At 39.1% G+C, this 21,507-nt stretch overlaps 1 protein-coding gene across 6 annotated transcripts in view; it reads right to left on the reverse strand.

The window, feature by feature from the left end:
- msps (msps cytoskeleton-associated protein 5) overlaps positions 1–21,507 on the reverse strand; it is a 231,031-nt gene that overhangs the window by 18,031 nt on the left and 191,493 nt on the right. For 5 of the 6 annotated variants that reach the window (XM_071681598.1, XM_071681599.1, XM_071681600.1 and 2 more), the window contains 8 exons: positions 20,106–20,344; positions 17,929–18,378; positions 14,991–15,185; positions 13,728–13,830; positions 9,821–10,045; positions 8,078–8,265; positions 3,384–3,546; positions 333–506 (listed from right to left, as the gene is read on the reverse strand). In XM_071681598.1, coding sequence (XP_071537699.1) covers positions 333–506; positions 3,384–3,546; positions 8,078–8,265; positions 9,821–10,045; positions 13,728–13,830; positions 14,991–15,185; positions 17,929–18,378; positions 20,106–20,344 — 1,737 coding nt within the window. The remainder of the gene's footprint in view (positions 1–332; positions 507–3,383; positions 3,547–8,077; positions 8,266–9,820; positions 10,046–13,727; positions 13,831–14,990; positions 15,186–17,928; positions 18,379–20,105; positions 20,345–21,507) is intronic. The other variant, XM_071681601.1, reaches the window with a different exon arrangement.

Raw genomic sequence — 21,507 nt, forward strand, 5'->3', positions numbered from 1 at the left:
AAGAAGCGGTACTGGAGTTCACTAGTTATAAAGACTATTGCCATGGCCACTCCCCTGAGGTAGTTCCAGAGGGGAACAGGCGACAGAGATATAGATAAATAGACAGATCAATATTTTTCCTCACTTTTACTGACTATGAGGCAACAGCACACATACTCATGCCACAGCCAAATAGACATGCATGGGAAAGTAAATATGTAGCAACCACAGTGCTTAGAAAAGATTCCATATAAACTGCCAAACTATAGCTACAGACTGGTAGGGACAACCTATTTATTTATATGTTATTTCGCTTTTCCCAACTCTACAGTAAAACACATTTAAGGACTTACCCTGAGGGCTTTTGTAAGAAATTTGTGAAGTTCAGAGCCATGAGCATTGTCAATTTTTGAGAAGTGGCTGAGTATCGTTGTTCCATACTCTTTACACAATGTGTGGATTACTGTTTTCATTGTGCGCAGTGGTGTGTCTGACGGCCGCTCAGCCCATGAGCTGACTGGATAAGCCTGAAAATTTTAAATACATCAAAGGCTATCAGTAAGTTAACTATTTTATTAAACTAAAGAGACCTATAAAAATCTTAAAATTCAAGAATTCCAACTAAGACTCCATTAGTTATGGGATTTACCAAAATTCATACTTCCATGAAAAATCACTTAAATCAATAAATTCAATAAAGTTCATTACAATTTTGATATGACCAAATTTACAATTCTGATATGACCAAATTTAATCTAAATACTGCTTAAGTAACTCTGAAATTATAGTCACTCATATATAAGATACAGGAGTAGTTTAAGGGCAAACTATTATTGGATTATATTTTTTTCATATGTCATTGCCATTTCCCCCACGTTAAGCCCAGGGAATAGATGATAAAAGACACATCCACTCACATAAACATATATTTGCATTTATACATATAAACATACATATACATATATGTATTGAGTGTAGAATGGCAAAAGGTGGGAGCAAATGATGTGAGGGGAGTGGGTGAGGAATGGGATGTATTTAGGGAAGCAGTAAGGGCATGTGCAAAAGATGTACATGGCATGAGAAAGGTGGGAGGTAGGCAGATTAGAAGGGGTAGTGAGTGGTGGGATGAAGAAGTAAAGCTGTTAGTGAGAGAGAAAAGAGAGGCATTTGGATGATACTTAAAAGGAAGGAGTGCAAAAGACTGGGAGATGTATAAAAGCATGGGGCAGGTCAAAAGGAAGGTGCAAGGGTTAAAAAAAAAAGAAAAAAGAAAAAAAAAGGGCAAATGACTGTTGGGGAAAGAGAGTATCATTAAATCTTAGAGAGAATAAAACGATGTTTTGGAGGAAGGTAAATAACATGCACAAGACAAGAGAACAAATGGGAACATCGGTGATGGGAGCAAGGGGGGAAGTAATAAGAGGTTGTGATGAAATGAGAAGGAAATGGAGTGAGTATTTTGAAGGTTTGTTGAATGTGTTTGATGATAGAGTAGCAGACATAGGGCGTTTTGGTTGGGGTGGTGTGCAAAGTGAGAGGGTCTGGGAAAATGGTTTGGTTAAGAGAGACGAGGTTGTGAAAGCTTTGTGGAAGATGAAATCTGGCAAGGTGGTGAGTTTGGATGGTATTGTAGTAGAATTTATTAACAAAGGGGATAACTGTGTTATTGACTGGTTGGTAAGGATATTCAATGTATGTATGGATCAAAGTGAAGTGCCTGAGGACTGGCAGAATGCATGCATAGGCAAAAGGGGATAAAGGTGAGTGTTCAAATTACAGAGGCATAAGTTTGTTGAGAATTTCTGGGAAATTGTATAAAGAGGCACTGGCAAAGGTAATTCCTAACTGTGAGGTACTGGCCTCATAGCAGATGGTAAATTAGAATATTTAACAGTATGCTTGGATTTTGATGTTATACCATTGATATTTGTCAAGCAGAAGAAGCAATATGAAGCATGATCTTTGGGTTCTCTCCAAACCACAGGAATGACTAAGGCACATGATGTGAATCTTTTGTCCAAGCTGTGAGAAACCTGCCATGTGACACAACAAAAATGGGGGGCACACTTTTATCCTGGTTACCCACTTTCCAACCAAAGTAATGGACACAGCATTTTTTCATGAGGGGTGTAAAAGAATGTTTTTGCAATATTAATGTTAATTCACTGCAGATGTGGCAGAAAGAATTTTGACTATTTACGCAATTTCTTGGCATTATAATGGTAGATGGGGTATAAGCACAACACCTGAATACAAACACACAATCTGTCAACAGTGTGAAAAGACAATGTTTACACATTGAGTTCTAGCCTGCAACTGATAGAGAACTGATACTCAGGAGTGGGCAATGTTTGAATGTCCCAACATTTCCAGTCGTGTTTCTGCAGGCCCATGGTGACCCATCTATCTCGGCTTGTGCTTTCAAAAAGAAGCTATTACACTTCACAAACAATGAAAATAGCTATGTTTGTAAAACTTTTTGTTTCAATGGCTCCATAGAGCACTGATACATATATACTGTATGTAAAGATCTGCAAGTATAATGGAACAAAAAAACTATGGGTGATAGAGAAGTGCACGCAAAAATACATAAAACATTTTTTCCCATGGGAGAAATCTTTTTCTTTACCAGTGTAATTGGAGTGTTGGCTGTATGTTGCCACTGTATGTTCCACTTCACTAATAATTTGAGAGTTTCTAGAACTATTCTTTAAAACAACCGTGCTAAAATGGGTAAAATCATCAAACTCAAAGATAATTGCTCTTCTGTGGAAAAACTGTGAAATAATGTTAATGTACAGTCTTTCTAGGTATGGAACTTCATTACCATACCTTTGTTCACAATTACTCATATTTCTCCTTTCTCATGCTATCCCAAACTCTACCACCAGCCTCTGGAGTTTCTTTCTAGCATCTGCCATCTGATTCATGTCATGTGTAAAGAGCCAATGATTCACCTCCCATGCTCCCCTACCTCGGCATACTGTAGACCTACCACAAGCTCAAAAAACCCTTGGCTTTACCTTCCTCACTCCCAGGTCTAAGAACAGATTACATAAGCTCAGTGATATCAAACATTCTTGACAAAAACCCACCTTCACCAAGGCCCACTCACTCTCCTTTTCTATCAAAAAAGGCCCACTCACTCTCCTTTTCTATCAAAAACAATGCCATACTTGCCTGTTAAAAACTTTCCTGTGTTTAGTAACTTTTCATTTACCCCAAATAATTGTATTACCATCCTCAAAGCCTATGTCAACCATATTATAAACTTTCCCTAACTTGTTCAATACCACACATATGCACTCCTAAAATAAACTTTTACCATAATTTTCAAAAAGACAATGGGGTGAAATTAAATTACAAAACTCTTAACAATAAGGCACTGCATTACTATTCCTTACCACCAAGAAGTTATGGACATCAAAGAGTATCTGGTCGAGGTCAAGGTCATTGGTGCGAGATGGAAGGATGCGAATTATCTTCCAGTTGCATTTCATCACCAACTCCGTGAATTTACACCCACCTCCACTACCAACACTCTCATGTAACAACTTCAAAAGTGCACTAGAAAAGACAATAATTGACAATCAAATTCTTGTAATTCAACATATTTAGTTTTCTATACATCTTCATTATTTCCCACATTAGCAAGGTAGCATTCAAGAACAGATGACATAGCCTTCGAGGGAAGACTCCCCTTTCTCTGTTACTTTTTTTTTTTAAAGCAAAACTGGAAGGGTGGATTTCCAGCCCCCGGCTTCCACCCTTTTAGTTGCCTTCTATGACACGCAGGAAATATGAAGGAAGTATTCTTTCCCCCATCCCCAGTTATATCACAGGTTTTCATTCATACATATTCATACTAAAATAAAAATACCCGTAACTAACTACTAAACTTGGGTTATCCATTCAAACATATTCTCAGAGACTGATAATCCCTTAGCAACTTGTGGGATAAAACTTCTGTCTTCCTATATATATATATATAGTATAAGTATAAGTATGAGTATACTTATAAGTATAAGTATAAAGTATAATAAAAAAATATATATATATATTTTTTTTTTTTTCATACTATTCGCCATTTCCCGCAATAGCGAGGTAGCGTTAAGAACAGAGGACTGGGCCTTTGAGGGAATATCCTCACCTGGCCCTCTTCTCTGTTTCTTCTTTTGGGGAAAAAAAAAAAAAAAAAAAAAAAAAAAAAAAAAAAACGAGAGGGGAGGATTTCCAGCCCCCCGCTCCCTTCCCTTTTAGTCGCCTTCTACGACACGCAGGGAATACGTGGGAAGTATTCTTTCTCCCCTATCCCCAGGGATATATATATATATATATATATATATATATATATATATATATATATATATATATATATTATCGAGGATGTAAGGCATGTGTACGTGTAGGAAGAGAGGAAAGTGATTGGTTCTCAGTGAATGTAGGTTTGCGGCAGGGGTGTGTGATGTCTCCATGGTTGTTTAATTTGTTTATGGATGGGGTTGTTAGGGAGGTAAATGCAAGAGTTTTGGAAAGAGGGGCAAGTATGAAGTCTGTTGGGGATGAGAGAGCTTGGGAAGTGAGTCAGTTGTTGTTCGCTGATGACACAGCGCTGGTGGCTGATTCATGTGTGAAACTGCAGAAGCTGGTGACTGAGTTTGGTAAAGTGTGTGGAAGAAGAAAGTTAAGAGTAAATGTGAATAAGAGCAAGGTTATTAGGTACAGTAGGGTTGAGGGTCAAGTCAATTGGGAGGTGAGTGTGAATGGAGAAAAACTGGAGGAAGTTAAGTGTTTTAGATATCTGGGAGTGGATCTGGCAGCGGATGGAACCATGGAAGCGGAAGTGGATCATAGGGTGGGGGAGGGGGCGAAAATTCTGGGGGCCTTGAAGAATGTGTGGAAGTCGAGAACATTATCTCGGAAAGCAAAAATGGGTATGTTTGAAGGAATAGTGGTTCCAACAATGTTGTATGGTTGCGAGGCGTGGGCTATGGATAGAGTTGTGCGCAGGAGGATGGATGTGCTGGAAATGAGATGTTTGAGGACAATGTGTGGTGTGAGGTGGTTTGATCGAGTGAGTAACGTAAGGGTAAGAGAGATGTGTGGAAATATAAAGAGCGTGGTTGAGAGAGCAGAAGAGGGTGTTTTGAAGTGGTTTGGGCACATAGAGAGGATGAGTGAGGAAAGATTGACCAAGAGGATATATGTGTCGGAGGTGGAGGGAACAAGGAGAAGAGGGAGACCAAATTGGAGGTGGAAAGATGGAGTGAAAAAGATTTTGTGTGATCGGGGCCTGAACATGCAGGAGGGTGAAAGGAGGGCAAGGAATAGAGTGAATTGGAGCGATGTGGTATACAGGGGTTGACGTGCTGTCAGTGGATTGAATCAAGGCATGTGAAGCGTCTGGGGTAAACCATGGAAAGCTGTGTAGGTATGTATATTTGCGTGTGTGGACGTATGTATATACATGTGTATGGGGGGGGGGCCATTTCTTTCGTCTGTTTCCTTGCGCTACCTCGCAAACGCGGGAGACAGTGACAAAGTATATAAAAAAAAAAAAAAAAAAAAAAAAAAAAAAAAAAAAAAAAAAAAATATATATATATATATATATATATATATATATATATATATATTTTTTTTGCTTTGTCGCTGTCTCCCGCGTTTGCGAGGTAGCGCAAGGAAACAGACGAAAGAAACAGCCCAAACCACCCCCATACACATGTACATACATACGTCCACACACGCAAATATACATACCTACACAGCTTTCCATGGTTGAACCATTATGTGACATTCATTTTCTCATTTCATTTCAAGCTAGAAGTTTAGTTTTCTGAATTATTTCTTACATTTTTCATATGTATATATATGTATATGTGTGTGTGTGTGTGTGTGTGTGTATATGTGTGTGTGTATGTGTATGTATATTCGACACATATATCCTCTTGGTCAATCTCTCCTCACTCATTCTCTCCATGTGCCCAAACCATTTCAAAACACCCTCTTCTGCTCTCTCAACCACGCTCTTTTTATTTCCACACATCTCTCTTACCCTTACGTTACTTACTCGATCAAACCACCTCACACCACACATTGTCCTCAAACATCTCATTTCCAGCACATCCATCCTCCTGCGCACATCTCTATCCATAGCCCACGCCTCGCAACCATACAACATTGTTGGAACCACTATTCCCTCAAACATACCCATTTTTGCTTTCCGAGATAGTGTTCTCGACTTCCACACATTTTTCAAGGCTCCCAAAATTTTCGCCCCCTCCCCCACCCTATGATCCACTTCCGCTTCCATGGTTCCATCCGCTGACAGATCCACTCCCAGATATCTAAAACACTTCACTTCCTCCAGTTTTTCTCCATTCAAACTCACCTCCCAATTGACTTGACCCTCACCCCTACTGTACCTAATAACCTATATATATGTATATATATATATATTATCCCTGGGGATAGGGGTGAAAGAATACTTCCCACGCATTCCTCGCGTGTCGTAGAAGGCGACTAGAGGGGACGGGAGAGGGGGCCAGAAATCCTCCCCTCCTTGTATTTTTTTTTTAACTTTCTAAAATGGGAAACAGAAGAAGGAGTCTTCCTATATACATATATATAAATCATTTTTTTTTTTATTATACTTAACCGCCATCTCCCACATTAGCAAGGTAGCGCAAGGAAACAGACAAAAGAATGGCCCAACCCACCCACATACACATGTATATACATACACATCCACACATGCACATATACATACCTATACATCCCAACGTATACATATATATACACACAGAGACATACATAATTCATACTGTCTGCCCTTATTCATTCCCACTGCCACCCCACCACACATGAAATGATAACCCCCTCCCTCAACATACGCGTGCGGTAGCGCTAGGAAAAGACAACAAAGGCCACATTTGTTCACACTCAGTCTCTAGCTGTCATGTATAATGCACCAAAACCACAGCTCCCTTTCCACATCCAGGCCCCACACAACTTTCCATGGTTTACCCCAGACGCTTCACATGCCCTGGTTCAATCCATTGACAGCACGTCGGCCCTAGTATACCACATTGTTCCAATTCACTCTATTCCTTGCATGCCTTTCACCCTCCTGCATGTTCAGGCCCCAATCACTCAAAATCTTTTTCACTCTATCTTTCCCCCTCCAATTTGGTCTCCCACTTCTCGTTCCCTCCACCTCTGACACATATATCCTCTTGGTCAATCTTTCCTCATTCATTCTCTCCATGTGACCAAACCATTTCAAAACACCCTCATCTGCTCTCTCAACCACACTCTTTTTATTACCACACATCTCTCTTACCCTATCATTACTTACTCGATCAAACCACCTCACACCACATATTGTCCTCAAACAACTCATTTCCAGCACATCCATCCTCCTCTGCACAACTCTATCTATAGCCCACACCTCGCAACCATATAACATTGGTGGAACCACTATTCCTTCAAACATACCAATTTTTGCTTTCCAAGATAACGTTCTTGACTTCCACACATTTGAAATTTCAATGCTCCCAGAACTTTCGCCCCCTCCCCCACCTTATGATTCACTTCCGCTTCCATGGTTCCATCCGCTGCCTAATCCAGTCCCAGATATCTAAAACATTTCACTTCCTCCAGTTTTTCTCCATTCAAACTTACCTCCCAATTGACTTGTCCCTCAACCCTACTGTACCTAATAACCCTGCTCTTATTCACATTTACTCTCAGCTTTCTTCTTTCACACACTTTACCAAACTCAGTCACCAGCTTCTGCAGTTTCTCACCCGAATCAGTCACCAAAGCTGTATCATCAGCGAACAACAACTGACTCGCTTCCCAAGCTCTCATCCACAACAGACTGCATACTTGCCCCTCTTTCCAAAACTCTTGCATTAACTTCCCTAACAACCCCATCCATAAACAAATTAAACAACCATAGAGATATCTCGCACCCCTGCCACAAACCAACATCTATATACACATTATACTCATATTCATATACTTATCTGATACAATTACGAATATTCCTAACACTAACAAGCAATGAGAGTTTTCCAATACAAAAATCAGACCCACCTGAAAATGTGTGTGAACTGTGCTTTCTCAACAATGCGAACAACGAGTACATTAATGGCACGAATGATCTGTGGTCCATCTTCAAGCTGAGACAGGCGTGGGTCTAACAAAATGTGAATTAGAACATGTACTACATCTCGAAGAACATCTCGAGTTGCTTTTGTCCCAAGTTGTTTGTTAGTGAAGATCTGTGAAGAAAAAAGTTATTCAATTCTTTTTGCAATACTCTAGTGTAGGGCATCTATTACAAACATAAGAAACACATTAATACTATATACAAAAGAAGTCTGTGCAGACCCTGTTTTCCTTGGTATCATTAACCATGGAAGCAATTCTACCCTGAGGAATTTTATGTTCCATCCATTTATCAGCTTGTAGAGTTCAACAAAGAGATCCTTTTTCTCTATGTACATATATATGTATAGTTAGCTATGTAATCCAAGTATCCCTTTTATGGGGCTCTGCAGCTTCAAAGCTGAGCTATATATGAAAGCAGGAAAAGGTGATCTTCTCTGAAGCAGGCTGGTCCTTGACAAAACTGTGCTCCTTTCCATATATTGACATACTCTATTGCTGTTAAAGAGATTGTACTCCCAACGATACAGCCCTGCCAAAGGTGACTTTTCATTTAAGGTGTAATTTCAGGCTGGTAGAGGTTGGTAAAACCATTCATGTGTACATAGAATTACCTGGTGTTACTAAACTATGCCTGCTTGAGGTTACACCACATGTGAAAAGTCACCTTTAGTGAGGCTTTATCAGAGGGAGTAATCTCATCAGAGCTTCTTACACCAAGTATTAGTGATGGGTGATGTAAATGAAATGGTAAGTAATGTGGCACTTATGGGTATAATTGAGGCACATGGGGTATTCGGTGTTGTGAATGGAAATGGTGAAGAGCTTGTGGATTTGTGTAATCAAAAAAAAGACTGGTGATGGGAATACCTGGTTCAAAAAGAGAATCTTTTTTTCATACTATTCGCCATCTCCCGCGTTAGTTCTATAGTACTGAGATAATTAAGCACAAACACAAACTCACACATGCATACATATGTGCACACAAAAAGATACACAGCAAACAATTAGCTTAATCAATAATAGTGATAACTTATAAATTTTTACAATCATCTTAGCCCTTTTAGTCCCTCAAAAGGAATAAATAAGAATAATTGTATGTATCTGTAACTGGTTACATGATTTTAGATAAGTGACCAACAAAATAACAACATCCGTTTCACTAACCTTCTAAAACCTTGACATACGCCTATAATAATGAAATTTTCTGTATCTGCAGACACATCAATTTGTTTTGTCAAACAAAACTCCCTTGACTATAGTCATCAGCTGTTATTCATCATCATCAATAATTCACTTTCATTCAAAAGTGGTTACCTGTCTCATAATAATGTTATTTGTACACAACACAGCATTCAGTTTCATGAGAATTTGATAAATATTAGCATGTCAATTATACGTCCAAATACCTTTCAAGTTTCACTATGCAGCTTGTTGCCAGACTGGTCAGTTCAGATCAACTCAGCAAATGACTATAGGTTTTAGCAGTTTGTTGTCTCAATAAGAGGTACTTATATTGTTTTGTACATCTGATTCACAAGTAATGGTTGCCAACCAGCTTATTCATCAAAGCTGTGACTGCTGTGAGAGCAATGTGTACCTAAAGCTCTATTGAAGCATATAAAAGCATCAGATCCTTAACTTGTGCTTCCAAAGAATCAAACTTACCACCATTAAACAGTTTGTTAATGATCGATAGATTTTAATGCACTCTTCTTTGTTGACATTGGGATTGGCCATTTTTGTGTTGAGGACTAGACGATACTGCAATGTGGCGACAATCAAGAGTTGGTCCACATGGGGTGCTAACTGATAACATCGCTCCTCAGACTGAAGTACCTCATCTAGTTGTGATAATGCAGTTATAACTGTGTTGGCATCTGGAGTGGCTACCTGAAAGTACATATGACACATAAAAGGGTTACTTCCATATTCAAATATATATGTACATATTTTTTGGTTTTTCATACAGATTCACCATTTCCCACATTAGCAAGGTAGTGTTAAGAACAGAGGACTGAGCCTTAGAGGGAATATCCTCACTTGAACCCCTTCTCTGTTCCTATTTTTGGAAAAGTAATAAAACAAGAAGGGAGGATTTCCAGCCCCCCACCCCCACCACTTATAGATGCCTTCCACGACATGCAGGAAATACGTGGAAAGTATTTTTTCTCCCTATCCCCAGGGATAATGTACAAAGATGCCAAGGAAAATCAAGATAAGAAACAACAGGAAAAATCTGAACAAAGAATATGATAAAAGTATTTTACAAGTTATTTATATTTTTTTTATTTTGCTTTGTCGCTGTCTCCCGCGTTTGCGAGGTAGCGCAAGGAAACAGACGAAAGAAATGGCCCAACCCACCCCCATGCACAATGTATACACACACACGTCCACACACGCAAATATACATACCTATACATCTCAATGTACACATATATATACATACACAGACACATACATATATACCCATGCACACAATTCACACTGTCTGCCCCCATTCACTCCCATCGCCACCTCGCCACACATGGAATACCTTCCCCCTCCCCCCTCATGTGTGTGAGGCAGCACTAGGAAAAGACAACAAAGGCCCCATTCGTTCACACTCAGTCTCTAGCTGCCACGCAATAATGCCCGAAACCACAGCTCCCTTTCCACATCCAGGCCCCACACAACTTTCCATGGTTTACCCCAGACGCTTCACATGCCCTGATTCAATCCACTGACAGCACGTCAACCCTGGTATACCAAATCGATCCAATTCACTCTATTCCTTGCCCTCCTTTCACCCTACTGCATGTCCAGGCCCCGATCACACAAAATCTTTTTCACTCCATCTTTCCACCTCCAATCTGGTCTCCCACTTCTCCTCATTCCCTCCACCTCCGACACATATATCCTCTTGGTCAATCTTTCCTCACTCATTCTCTCCATGTGCCCAAACTATTTCAAAACACCCTCTTCTGCTCTCTCAACCACGCTCTTTTTATTTCCACACATCTCTCTTACCCTTACATTACTTACTCGATCACACCACCTCACACCACACATTGTCCTCAAACATCTCATTTCCAGCACATCCACCCTCCTGCGCACAACTCTATCCATAGCCCACGCCTCGCAACCATACAACATTGTTGGAACCACTATTCCTTCAAACATACCCATTTTTGTTTTCTGAGATAATGTTCTCGACTTCCACACATTCTTCAAGGCTCCCAGGATTTTCGCCCCTCCCCCACCCTATGATTCACTTTTGCTTCCATGGTTCCATCCGCTGCCAGATCCACTCCCAGATATCTAAAACACTTTACTTCCTCCAGTTTTTCTCCATTCAAACTTACCTCCCAATTGACTTGACCCTCAACCCTACTGTACCTAATAACCTTGCTCTTATTCACATTTACTCTTAACTTTCTTCTTTCACACACTTTACCAAACTCAGTCACCAGCTTCTGCAGTTTCTCACATGAATCAGCCACCAGCGCTGTATCATCAGTGAACAACTGACTCACTTCCCAAGCTCTCTCATCCACAACAGACTTCATACTTGCCCCTCTTTCCAAAACTCTTGCATTCACCTCCCTAACAACCCCATCCATAAACAAATTAAACAACCATGGAGACATCACACACCCCTGCCGCAAACCTACATTCACTGAGAACCAATCACTTTCCTCTCTTCCTACACGTACACGTACAAGTATTTCTCATTAATACAATTTCAATCAATATAACTATAGATAAATTATATCTAAAAAGACACTTGAGAGATGTGACCATTCTGTGTTTAGGCCATCTCATTCTCATCTTCATACCAACATCAGCATGTTTTCTGAGAAGAAACCTTCCCTGGAGAATTTCTGCTGACATACTCCAATGAATGGTAAGTAAAAAAATATACAAAATCTATAAGGCTTTATATATACAGGTAAACCACCAAATTTCCGGCAACTGATGGTTTGGCACCTCCTTTAGTCTGGAGAAAATTATGTGAGGGAACTTGAAATTACCGCAGCCACCAGACTAATTTACTGGGTGGCCACATATGGCGTTGTGTGTAGGGCACACTAATTCACATTCTTTACACGGCATTTGTTGGTGGTGATACCGCAATTCTGTGAGATTCTTAGTTTATTTTACTTAAATTTAACCTTAGCTATGGCTTCTAAGACATATTAGTGTCAGTCATGGTGTCAAACGTAAACACCAGTCCATATCAAATCAAGAAAGGTAGAACTGTTGAAAAAATGGATTGTGGTGTTTCAGTGTGTAAGCAGTGTGACATCTACAGTACTGATTCATCAACTGTTTATGATATATAGAAGCAAAGGGAGAAAATACTGAAATTCTATGCAGACAGCAATTCCAAGAAGCAAATGATGATTACAAAAAATATGAAAGATGGTTAGAGTACTGAGCACGATCAAGTGATGATGGAATGGTTTTAACAGCGTCAGAGTGATGGAGTAGACTTGTCAGGTAGCATGATAATGGACTAGGCTAAGTTGTTCCATAAAGAACTCAAATTACATGAGCATGATTATGGTGAAGGATAGCTTCAATGATTCAAGAAGCATCACGGAATTTCCATGAATAAAGTGTGTGGAGAAAAGTGGTCTGCAAACCATGAGGGAGCTGTTGAGTATGTGGACGAATTTGCAAAACTCGTACCTAATGAGAACCTCAGTCCTAAGCAGGTGTATAATGCAGACGAAACTGCATTATTCTGGTGATGCACACCAAGGAAAATGCCAACACCAGAAGACAAAGACCCTACAGGATTCAAACAATCTAATGACAAAGTTACCATCTCAGGGTGCTCAAACATTTAATATTTGATGATTTAAATTTCTAGCAGTCCATGGTATACTTTAGACATATGGGAGATGTATAATTAGTGGGTTAGAGGTATGTTGATAAATTATTATTCTTTGACCTTGGTTGGTCCGGCAAAATGGTTAATCTGGCAAGGCTTTGGAACCAAGAGTGCCAGAAAATCAGTGCTGTACCTGTAATTCCCTTAGAATTACTTCATTACTTAGCAAAACTTGTATTCTCATAGATTTTTTTTCATGCTAGTTTTCCATTTCCTGTGTAAAAAGGTCATGCCAGAAACAGACAAGGTGCAGCCTCACTTGCCCATATCAGCTCATAAGCTGCCATCTATAAAGAACCAAAACCTTAGTCTCCTATCCCTCTGTCGACAGACAAGCCCAACAGACCTTTCCTTGTTTTTTTTGTGACCAATTCATGTGCCTTAGTTTAGCCTAATAACAGTACATAGCTCAACATTTTTATTCATCAGCTTTCTGACTCTTATAGTGAATGTTTTCATTACCATGCCACTCATCAATTGACTTACCACCACTTTCTTTTCAAAGTCCTCATTAAATCCAAGTTTGCTACTTGTGATGAAACCAAGATCTTTGATGGTTGCTTCACTTTCTAATGCCTTCCCAAATGGGCTTCTGTACATATCAATGAAAGTTCCATGAATTACTAGTTCAAACTTTTCTTCATTAAATAAGATACAACAATCAACAATTGAGCAAGAATAAGTAGATCAACTCACCTGAGATATGACCATGTTGATGGCCTGAGCTGCACCTTCAGCCTCAACTGGTGAGGCTGAGGTTACAGGTCTAGGAACTGAGCTGAATCCAGGCCTTGTAATTCTGAATAGAAAAGAGACTTATTTATAGGCACATCTGAGGAACACTAAAAATAAACATGATGCTCAAGTGTATTACAGTATCATCATTTCAAAGACTGAAATTTACACATAAATAACTCTAGGTGTTCATACTTTTTTGTGTACCTTTTTCACAGCTGAATCTTAGCTCTTAGAGACCCCCAGATTTTGGGTACAGGTATTTCAGTCTCTGGAGCCTGTTTAACACTACAACATGATGGCCTTGAAAATAAGTGGGAGCCTACCCTTGCCTTAAAGATTACACTTACTTCACAGCACTCATTCATAAGAGGTGAACTAGTAGCCTCAAATAATGATGAAGATACTTAATGATCATAGGTACAATCCAAAGGTACCAGGCCACCTTATATAGCACTCAGAGGTCCCAAATTGTAGTTGAAGGAACTTAAAAACCTGGGCAAGGTTTAAAGCTACCATGTGGCTTTGAATTCCATTTCAAGACCACCAACTGTCATACCAGCCTTAGATATTACACTTAATTCCCTGCTATCATTGAAAGTAAGTGACCTTGTAGCCCAAGAATATACTGAAAGTTTCTCAGGATTAAAGGGTACTAAAACCTAGCCTTAAAGGCCAATAAAGGTTACTTTTAAGATTTGAAGAGACTACAGTTGCATGTACCTCTTAGAGACCCCAAGTTCTAGGTGCATGTACTTAAAATATGGGCAAGGCTTTAAGCTACCGCATGTTGGGTTTGAAGATCATTCTGTGGACACCTGACTCTTAAGATTAAACTTCGTGCACTGCACTCATTCAAAATGAGTGACCTATCATCCTCATACTACAATAAAGATACCTTATGATCAAAAGCAGGTTCCAAAGTTACCAGAAGCTGGCCTTAAATGCCAACAAAGGCCACTTTTCAAGGTTCAGAGTCCCTAAGGCATCATGGCACACATTCAACAAGCAATCACATATTTCATTTTTTTAACAGTCTGCCTTGGAGGCTATTTCAGAGCCAACAAAGGTCATTTTATATATTCTTTTCTTTTGTAGTAAAAGTAGGTTTTCCTATTCAGTGCCAGTTAATCCACTATGCCATGAAAAAAACCCAACAAATCATTCTGACCTAAACTGAACATGAGAAAATATCAAAAGATTCTTTAGTATGTCACATCTTACCTGGATGCAGGAGTAGGACATACAGGCTTGTAATTAAGTAAGGAAGCCATATCTGGAATTTCTTCTATGCTGTATTGTGGTTTATCTGAATTTCCATTGTCCTCTAACAGTTTTTCAATAAGCCCATAGTCTATCTTAAATGGAGCATTAGCACTGCCAGGCTGCTGCTGCTGCTGCTGGTTCCTTAACCCAAACCTAAAAACAATAATTCTATAAATACGACACCAAAAGAAAATTCATGTATGAGATACAAGAGATAAATAAAATGTAAAAATGAAGTTATAAAAATTCCTTGACTTTATGAACAGAAATTGAGACATCTTACAGGAGAATACAACAGTGTATCCTAAAATATCACAAGATTTAAATTACACCCAAAATACTATGCTCAACTGTGATTAACAAATGAAATATGGCAATAACATTTCTATGTACTAATACTGTTTGATTAACTAAAGGTTCAATAAGACTGGCATGCATTTACAGTTAAACCACTCACTATATCATCGATACTATCAATACTAAATCATCTTTACAAAACTGCATTTTGATTTTCGGTACTTTACCAATGGTATGTATCAACAAATTATACAGAAACTCTAAAGTAATTTCCATTTCCATTTAAGTTCATGATCCCAATAGTGATACTGTTTCAGGTATGGCATTCTAAATACTCAAATACATTTTTTTTTCCTTTTTGATTGCCATTTTCCAGATTAGCAAGGTAGCACCAGGAACACAAGAATAAAAGGCCACATAAGCTAACTTCCATTCAATAGCTTCCATGTTTAATGCACCAAAATCACAACTCCCTATCCACATCCAGGCCCCACAGACTTTTCTATGGTTTGCCCCGGATGCTTCATATGCCCTGGTCCGCTCCACCGACAGTAAGTTGACCCTATTATACCAAGACGTTTAAATTCACTCCATTCCGTGCATGTCTTTCACCCTCCTGTATGTTCAGGCCCTAATTGCTCAAATTTTTTTCACATTAACATTGACATCAAACCGCCCTCACTCACATTCACATGTATATCAAAACTCTAGCTCAAGTCTCCTTCTACTCTTACACATGCATTACTCTACAGAAGGCTTTCACACCATCCAACAGTTGTTCCCTTACTCCAAATATCCTTAACAAATCCCATTAGGCATTCCACTTTACTGTGTCATACACTCTGCAGTTTCTGAAAATTCTTTGACTGTAATATTATTATTAACAATAGTCCTTACTGAGCCTCTGAAAACACTGCACTACAGATGCCCTTTGCCAGTGGCCTCTTAAGGGTGAGGCATTGAAGGCTAAGATATGGCACTGGAGTTCACCAGTTATGGAAACTCTTCTGCCGTGGCCACCCCTTTGAAGGAGTTCCCAAAGGGAATGGGCATCAGAGATGTAGATAGATAGATTGATAGTCCTTAGTAATGTTGCTCAAAGATAGTGTACCTTAGCAATGTCAGCATGTATGCTAACTTCAGAAAGTTCAATAATGTTTAGTATAACTTCTAAAGTTACTGTTCTTTTATTCTTTATCTAGGAATTACAGACACACTACTCCTTCTTTTGTCAGCCTTGGTAAATGACAAAACATTGTCAAATTCTGCTTGGAAACGAAATAACTTCAATATGACAGAAACATTAATCAAGGACTGAATGCAATTTGTCAAAGTTACAGCAAAACTTTATTAAAAAACTTTAATCAAGGACTTCCAGTACTCTCATTGAAAACCCAAAAATCAAAGTATAATAAACTGTGTGGGAAAAGATCAAACATTAAGTTGTACTGTGTGGAACAAGATCAAACATTAAGTTGTTATGGTCATCAACTAAAGTCACTCCACAAACAAGACACACCTTAGGTTACTAAGAAATATGCCATGGTTGACTACGTAGCAATGACAAAACAGAGTTAGTATGTTAGGAAATGTGTAAAATCCTTTTTACTTCAAACAATTCCTATGAATCTAATACTGCTGATTGCAACAATGATCCTAGCATTCTAAATTAATATGAGAAATCTGTATAGCAGATTGTGGGTTTACCAGTGATTATCATGATGAAACCATCTGATCTAACATGAGACAGAGCATCATGATTGCTCTATTTGGATAAATGCAACCAGTTAAAAGTGGAAACCCAATCATAACAAAGCACAAGAAATAAGTGTATTCAAACCTACTTTGAACACAGGTTAAAATGATATAGATATACTTGACTGCAAAAGATGAAAATAACAAGTTCAATAGGTACAATGAGCAATCATGAAAAGAATCATGATAGAATCCCATTAAGTGTAAAAAAAAAAAAAAAAAAAAAATATAAATAATAAATCAACTTGTTAGTTTTAAAACAATATTTCCCTTTTTCTAACCTCAGAGTGTGGTGGCACACGCACATTTCTGAAACACTATGGTCAACGATCACCATCACAATTCTTGCATTATATATATAACTACAACACTTTGACACTATATAAATTTTACAAGTAAGTTTGGCTTCTATAAGCAAAGCACTTGCTGCTTATTTGCTAAAGAGAACACGTGAAAAAAGTCTGGAATTTTCGAAGGAATAGCAAAAATAAATCTGGCTTTTTTAAAGGAATATTCTGTGGGAATAGCAAAAATAAACAAAGGAGAGAGCAAGAGAATAAAGGTAAGGGGGTAACAGTCATTCTCTAAGGTAAAGCATCATGTGTGAGTGCTTAGTAATTCAATGAAATAAGAACAGTTTCCATAAGTAACAGAGGCCAATTAATCATCTTTCACTTTCACATCAGAAATTTCACCTGATATAAATAAAAACGAATCTATAACTTTGGGAAAAAAGTCAAAACAGGCATCAACACGGGCAAACTAAATATATAAAAATATTAATAGTTTAGTAAAATGCAGCAGTAGTTATTTGTGCACACTAAAAACCGAGTACTGTGCTTGCCCAGAGAAGTGAGGTGAGGTGACGGTTCTTGTAAGAAGAGGAGGCATATGAGGAGAAAGAGGAGGTAGCATATGAGAAGGCCCATTATGAGGTGACGGTGGCTCTTCAGCCAATGTTTCTAAGTCTGGCTCTCCCAGGAGGAAAGAAAGAGAGCGTGATATGCGACGTGCTTGTTCCAAAGAGGCTGAAGTGACAGGTCTCCTTCGTAAAGGAGGTAACGGCCAATCTCCTTTCAGCTGACTACCACTTGTAAATGTGTTGACATCGCAACTGTTTAAGTTTCCTAGACTATTAACATCATTTAGGCTATTCAAGCTGTTACTATTACTACTCGAAACTGCAGCAGAAGAATTATGTTGCAGGGGATTGTGCAGTGCAGAAGACCACCTCACATCTTCCTGGCTCCACCTCACAGACTCAGAGCTCTGGCTGTGGTCCCTGTGCATTCTTCTTTATGTGTCATCATTTTTAAGGATAATAGATATGAAGATGAGTGAAAATCTGTGAATCTATCATCATAATCTTGATATGCAACAAAATAATATTTAATGAAAGTATTTCCTACATACTTCTGCTACCATGACCATTAAAGAGCAACCTGTGAAATAAATATTCTTTTCTAAAGGGATGTCTGATATATATAAACATACAACAGGCAAATAAAACTATAACAGTGCTGAAACTAGCAGTCAACTAGTCATGGACAAAAACATAATATGCTTTCATAACCAGTAAACATGAAGACTGTATGGGCCTGTATGGTTGCACATAACATGAAGACCCTCTGATGCTTCTCTTACTAATCCTATGCACCTCCCCCCCTCTTTTTTCTAGCCAAAATTTGAAGGGTTAAAGTTCAGTAAACAAATTGTCCTGAAAACAATGCTCAACCTCTGCAATACAGGAAGTATTAACTAATGACCTCCATGTATGAAAAAACACTAGGGTTCACAAGCAGGCATGTATTTTTTACATTTAGATATGTCTTCTTTTCCTTTTTTCCTTGAACTTTTCCTAAAATTTCTCATCTTATTCACCAAAGTTTAACTCTCTGTGACAACACCACACTGTTGTCTCCTGAAAGACATGGTGGTTTTTACATCAGCTCATATCAAATCACTACTGTTTGCAGCAAAACTGTGGAACAGGAATTCTATATCTAGCATTATATTTTCTATCTATCCATCTATATCTCTGATGCCCATTCTCTCATGGAACTCACTCAAGGGGGTGGCCACAGCAAAGTCTCCATACTGGTGAACTCCAGTGCAGCTTCTTAACCTTTAGTGCCTCACCCTTAACAGGCCACTGGCAGAGGGCAACTCAAGAAAAGCATTTCCAGTGGCTCCTATCTAATATTACTTCCAACTACTACTATCTAATGTTACAACCTATTGCTTCTACCAAGCGGCTCCTATCTAATGTTTCTTCCAACTACATCTACCTAACGTTCCAACCTACTGCTTTTACCCAATGTTCCAACCTACTACTTCAACCTAATGCTTCCTAACTAATGTTCCTGCCACCTACTTCAACCTAATGCTTCTACCTAGTGCTCCAGCTTAAATGGTCCTACCTACTACCTCTGTCTATTGCTCCAACCATTCTACCAAAACGCAGGACTAACTTAGAGTGCTCACTACAGAAAAATCTAGTTACAAAAAATAAGTTAAGGGAGTTAATTGTTGTCAAATATCATGTGGGACTAGGAGTGACTGTATGTTTGTGAACAGAATGCCATCAGTCTATGCGTGGGTGCAGTAGAGAGAAAAGACAGCTACCTGGGTCAGAAGTGTGCAACGAGACAACTAGTTAAGTGCTGGCTCACTATGTAGCCATCACTAACCCTCTCGATATCCAAGTGGGCAGTACCTGTAATATACCTCCCTGGTTGGTGGCTGCCCACTAATTACTACCTAGTATTATGTTTTCAATTGGTTATAATGTCACACGTCCCTATGTAAATGAATTCGCACTAAAACACTGAATATGCATATAGTACAACATATCAGGCAACCAGTGATCAAAAATTACTCAGCTTATGCAAAACCAAGTGTGAAAAATTTTGAATTACCCATGACTAATTAACTCAATAGCCAGTGACTCTACCATAAGCTAGCCTTTTGGTCTCATCGAACATTTAATAATAAACAAAGGGGCTGAAGCCAATAACCAACCTCTTGAGAAGACTGCTCTGTTCTCCACTTGCAGCTCCACCAGCACTACCTTCTCTGTCTCTTACAAGAGCTGGTGCAGGCTGAGCTGCTGTAGGTATGACACGGTTGGGTCGCCCAGCAGCTGCACCCCCTCGGACAGTTGGAACTTCAGGTTCTACTGGTGGCTTCTTTATGACAGGTCGGTTCTTTGCTGCTCTCTTGATGCGTTCCTCAAGAAGACTCATGTCCTTGTCTGATAGCTGCAGAGGGATAAAGAGAAATGTATGATTGCATAGGGATAAAAAGAAATGTATAATCTAATCTAATTATTTCAAACCCAAGACCCCTTTTACAGGCACCTGCAACATCAAACGACAGACTCCTTCGGAGTGAGAGGTTTCCTGGTAAGATTGTACTTTTCATCAACTAACAGTGGTACATCACCAAAGGTGACTTTTCACTTCACTAGCAGTGTAACCACATGCTGACATGAGTCCAGTAATGCCCAAAAATGTTTCTGTCTCTCTATCTATATCTATGATGCCTGTTCCATTCTGGAACTCCCTGAAGGGGGTGGCCATGGCAATTGAGTCTCCATAACTAGTGATTCTAGTGCTTCATCATAGCCTTTTGAGCCTCACCCTTTAACAGGTCACTGGCAGAGGGCAAGCCTAGAGCAGTGTTTGTAAAGATTCCTAACTAATGTTCCTATTGACTACTTCTACCTAATGCTCATGCCTAATGTTCTAACCTAATACTTCTATCTGATGCTCCCACTATATTGTTAAAAGGCAGGGCTAGCACATAACACTCCCCACAGAAAAATCTAGTGTTACGACGAATGAACTGTGTGAGTTAAGTGTTGTCAAGTGTTATGTGTGACAAGGAGAGACTGTATGTTTGTAAACAGAATGCCAGTGGTCCATGTGCAAGTTAAGCAGAAAGAAAAGACAGTTACTGGGGTTAGAGGAGTGTAACTGTCACTAACCATCCCAATATCCAGGCGGAGAGTGCAGGTAATAAACCTTCCTGGTCATTGGCTGCCTACCAACTACTACATACAAAGACATTTGGTTTTGACTGTTCTGATATTCCAGCAACATTCATAATAATTCTATCGAGCCAACCATGTAATGTATTAATACTCATAATTCCAAGACCCTTTCTGCAGATTCTCCTCCAGCTCTATGGCTGCTCTCTACTCAGCAGTAAGGCCAGGATGGACTACTCTAAAGTAAAAAATTCTTAGATACAACTGTATTACTTCATCAACTGACACAGAAACAGCCACACAAAAAGTGACTTTTAACTTGCAGTATAACCTCAAGCAGGCAGAGTCCAGTAACTCTAGTGTAATTAACTATTTGTTCAGTATGGGACCCTATCACTTGATTCTCCTCTACTATCATACAACCTTTTAACC

Source organism: Panulirus ornatus, chromosome 33, assembly GCF_036320965.1.
Source record: "Panulirus ornatus isolate Po-2019 chromosome 33, ASM3632096v1, whole genome shotgun sequence".
Taxonomy (NCBI): Eukaryota; Metazoa; Arthropoda; class Malacostraca; order Decapoda; family Palinuridae; genus Panulirus; species Panulirus ornatus.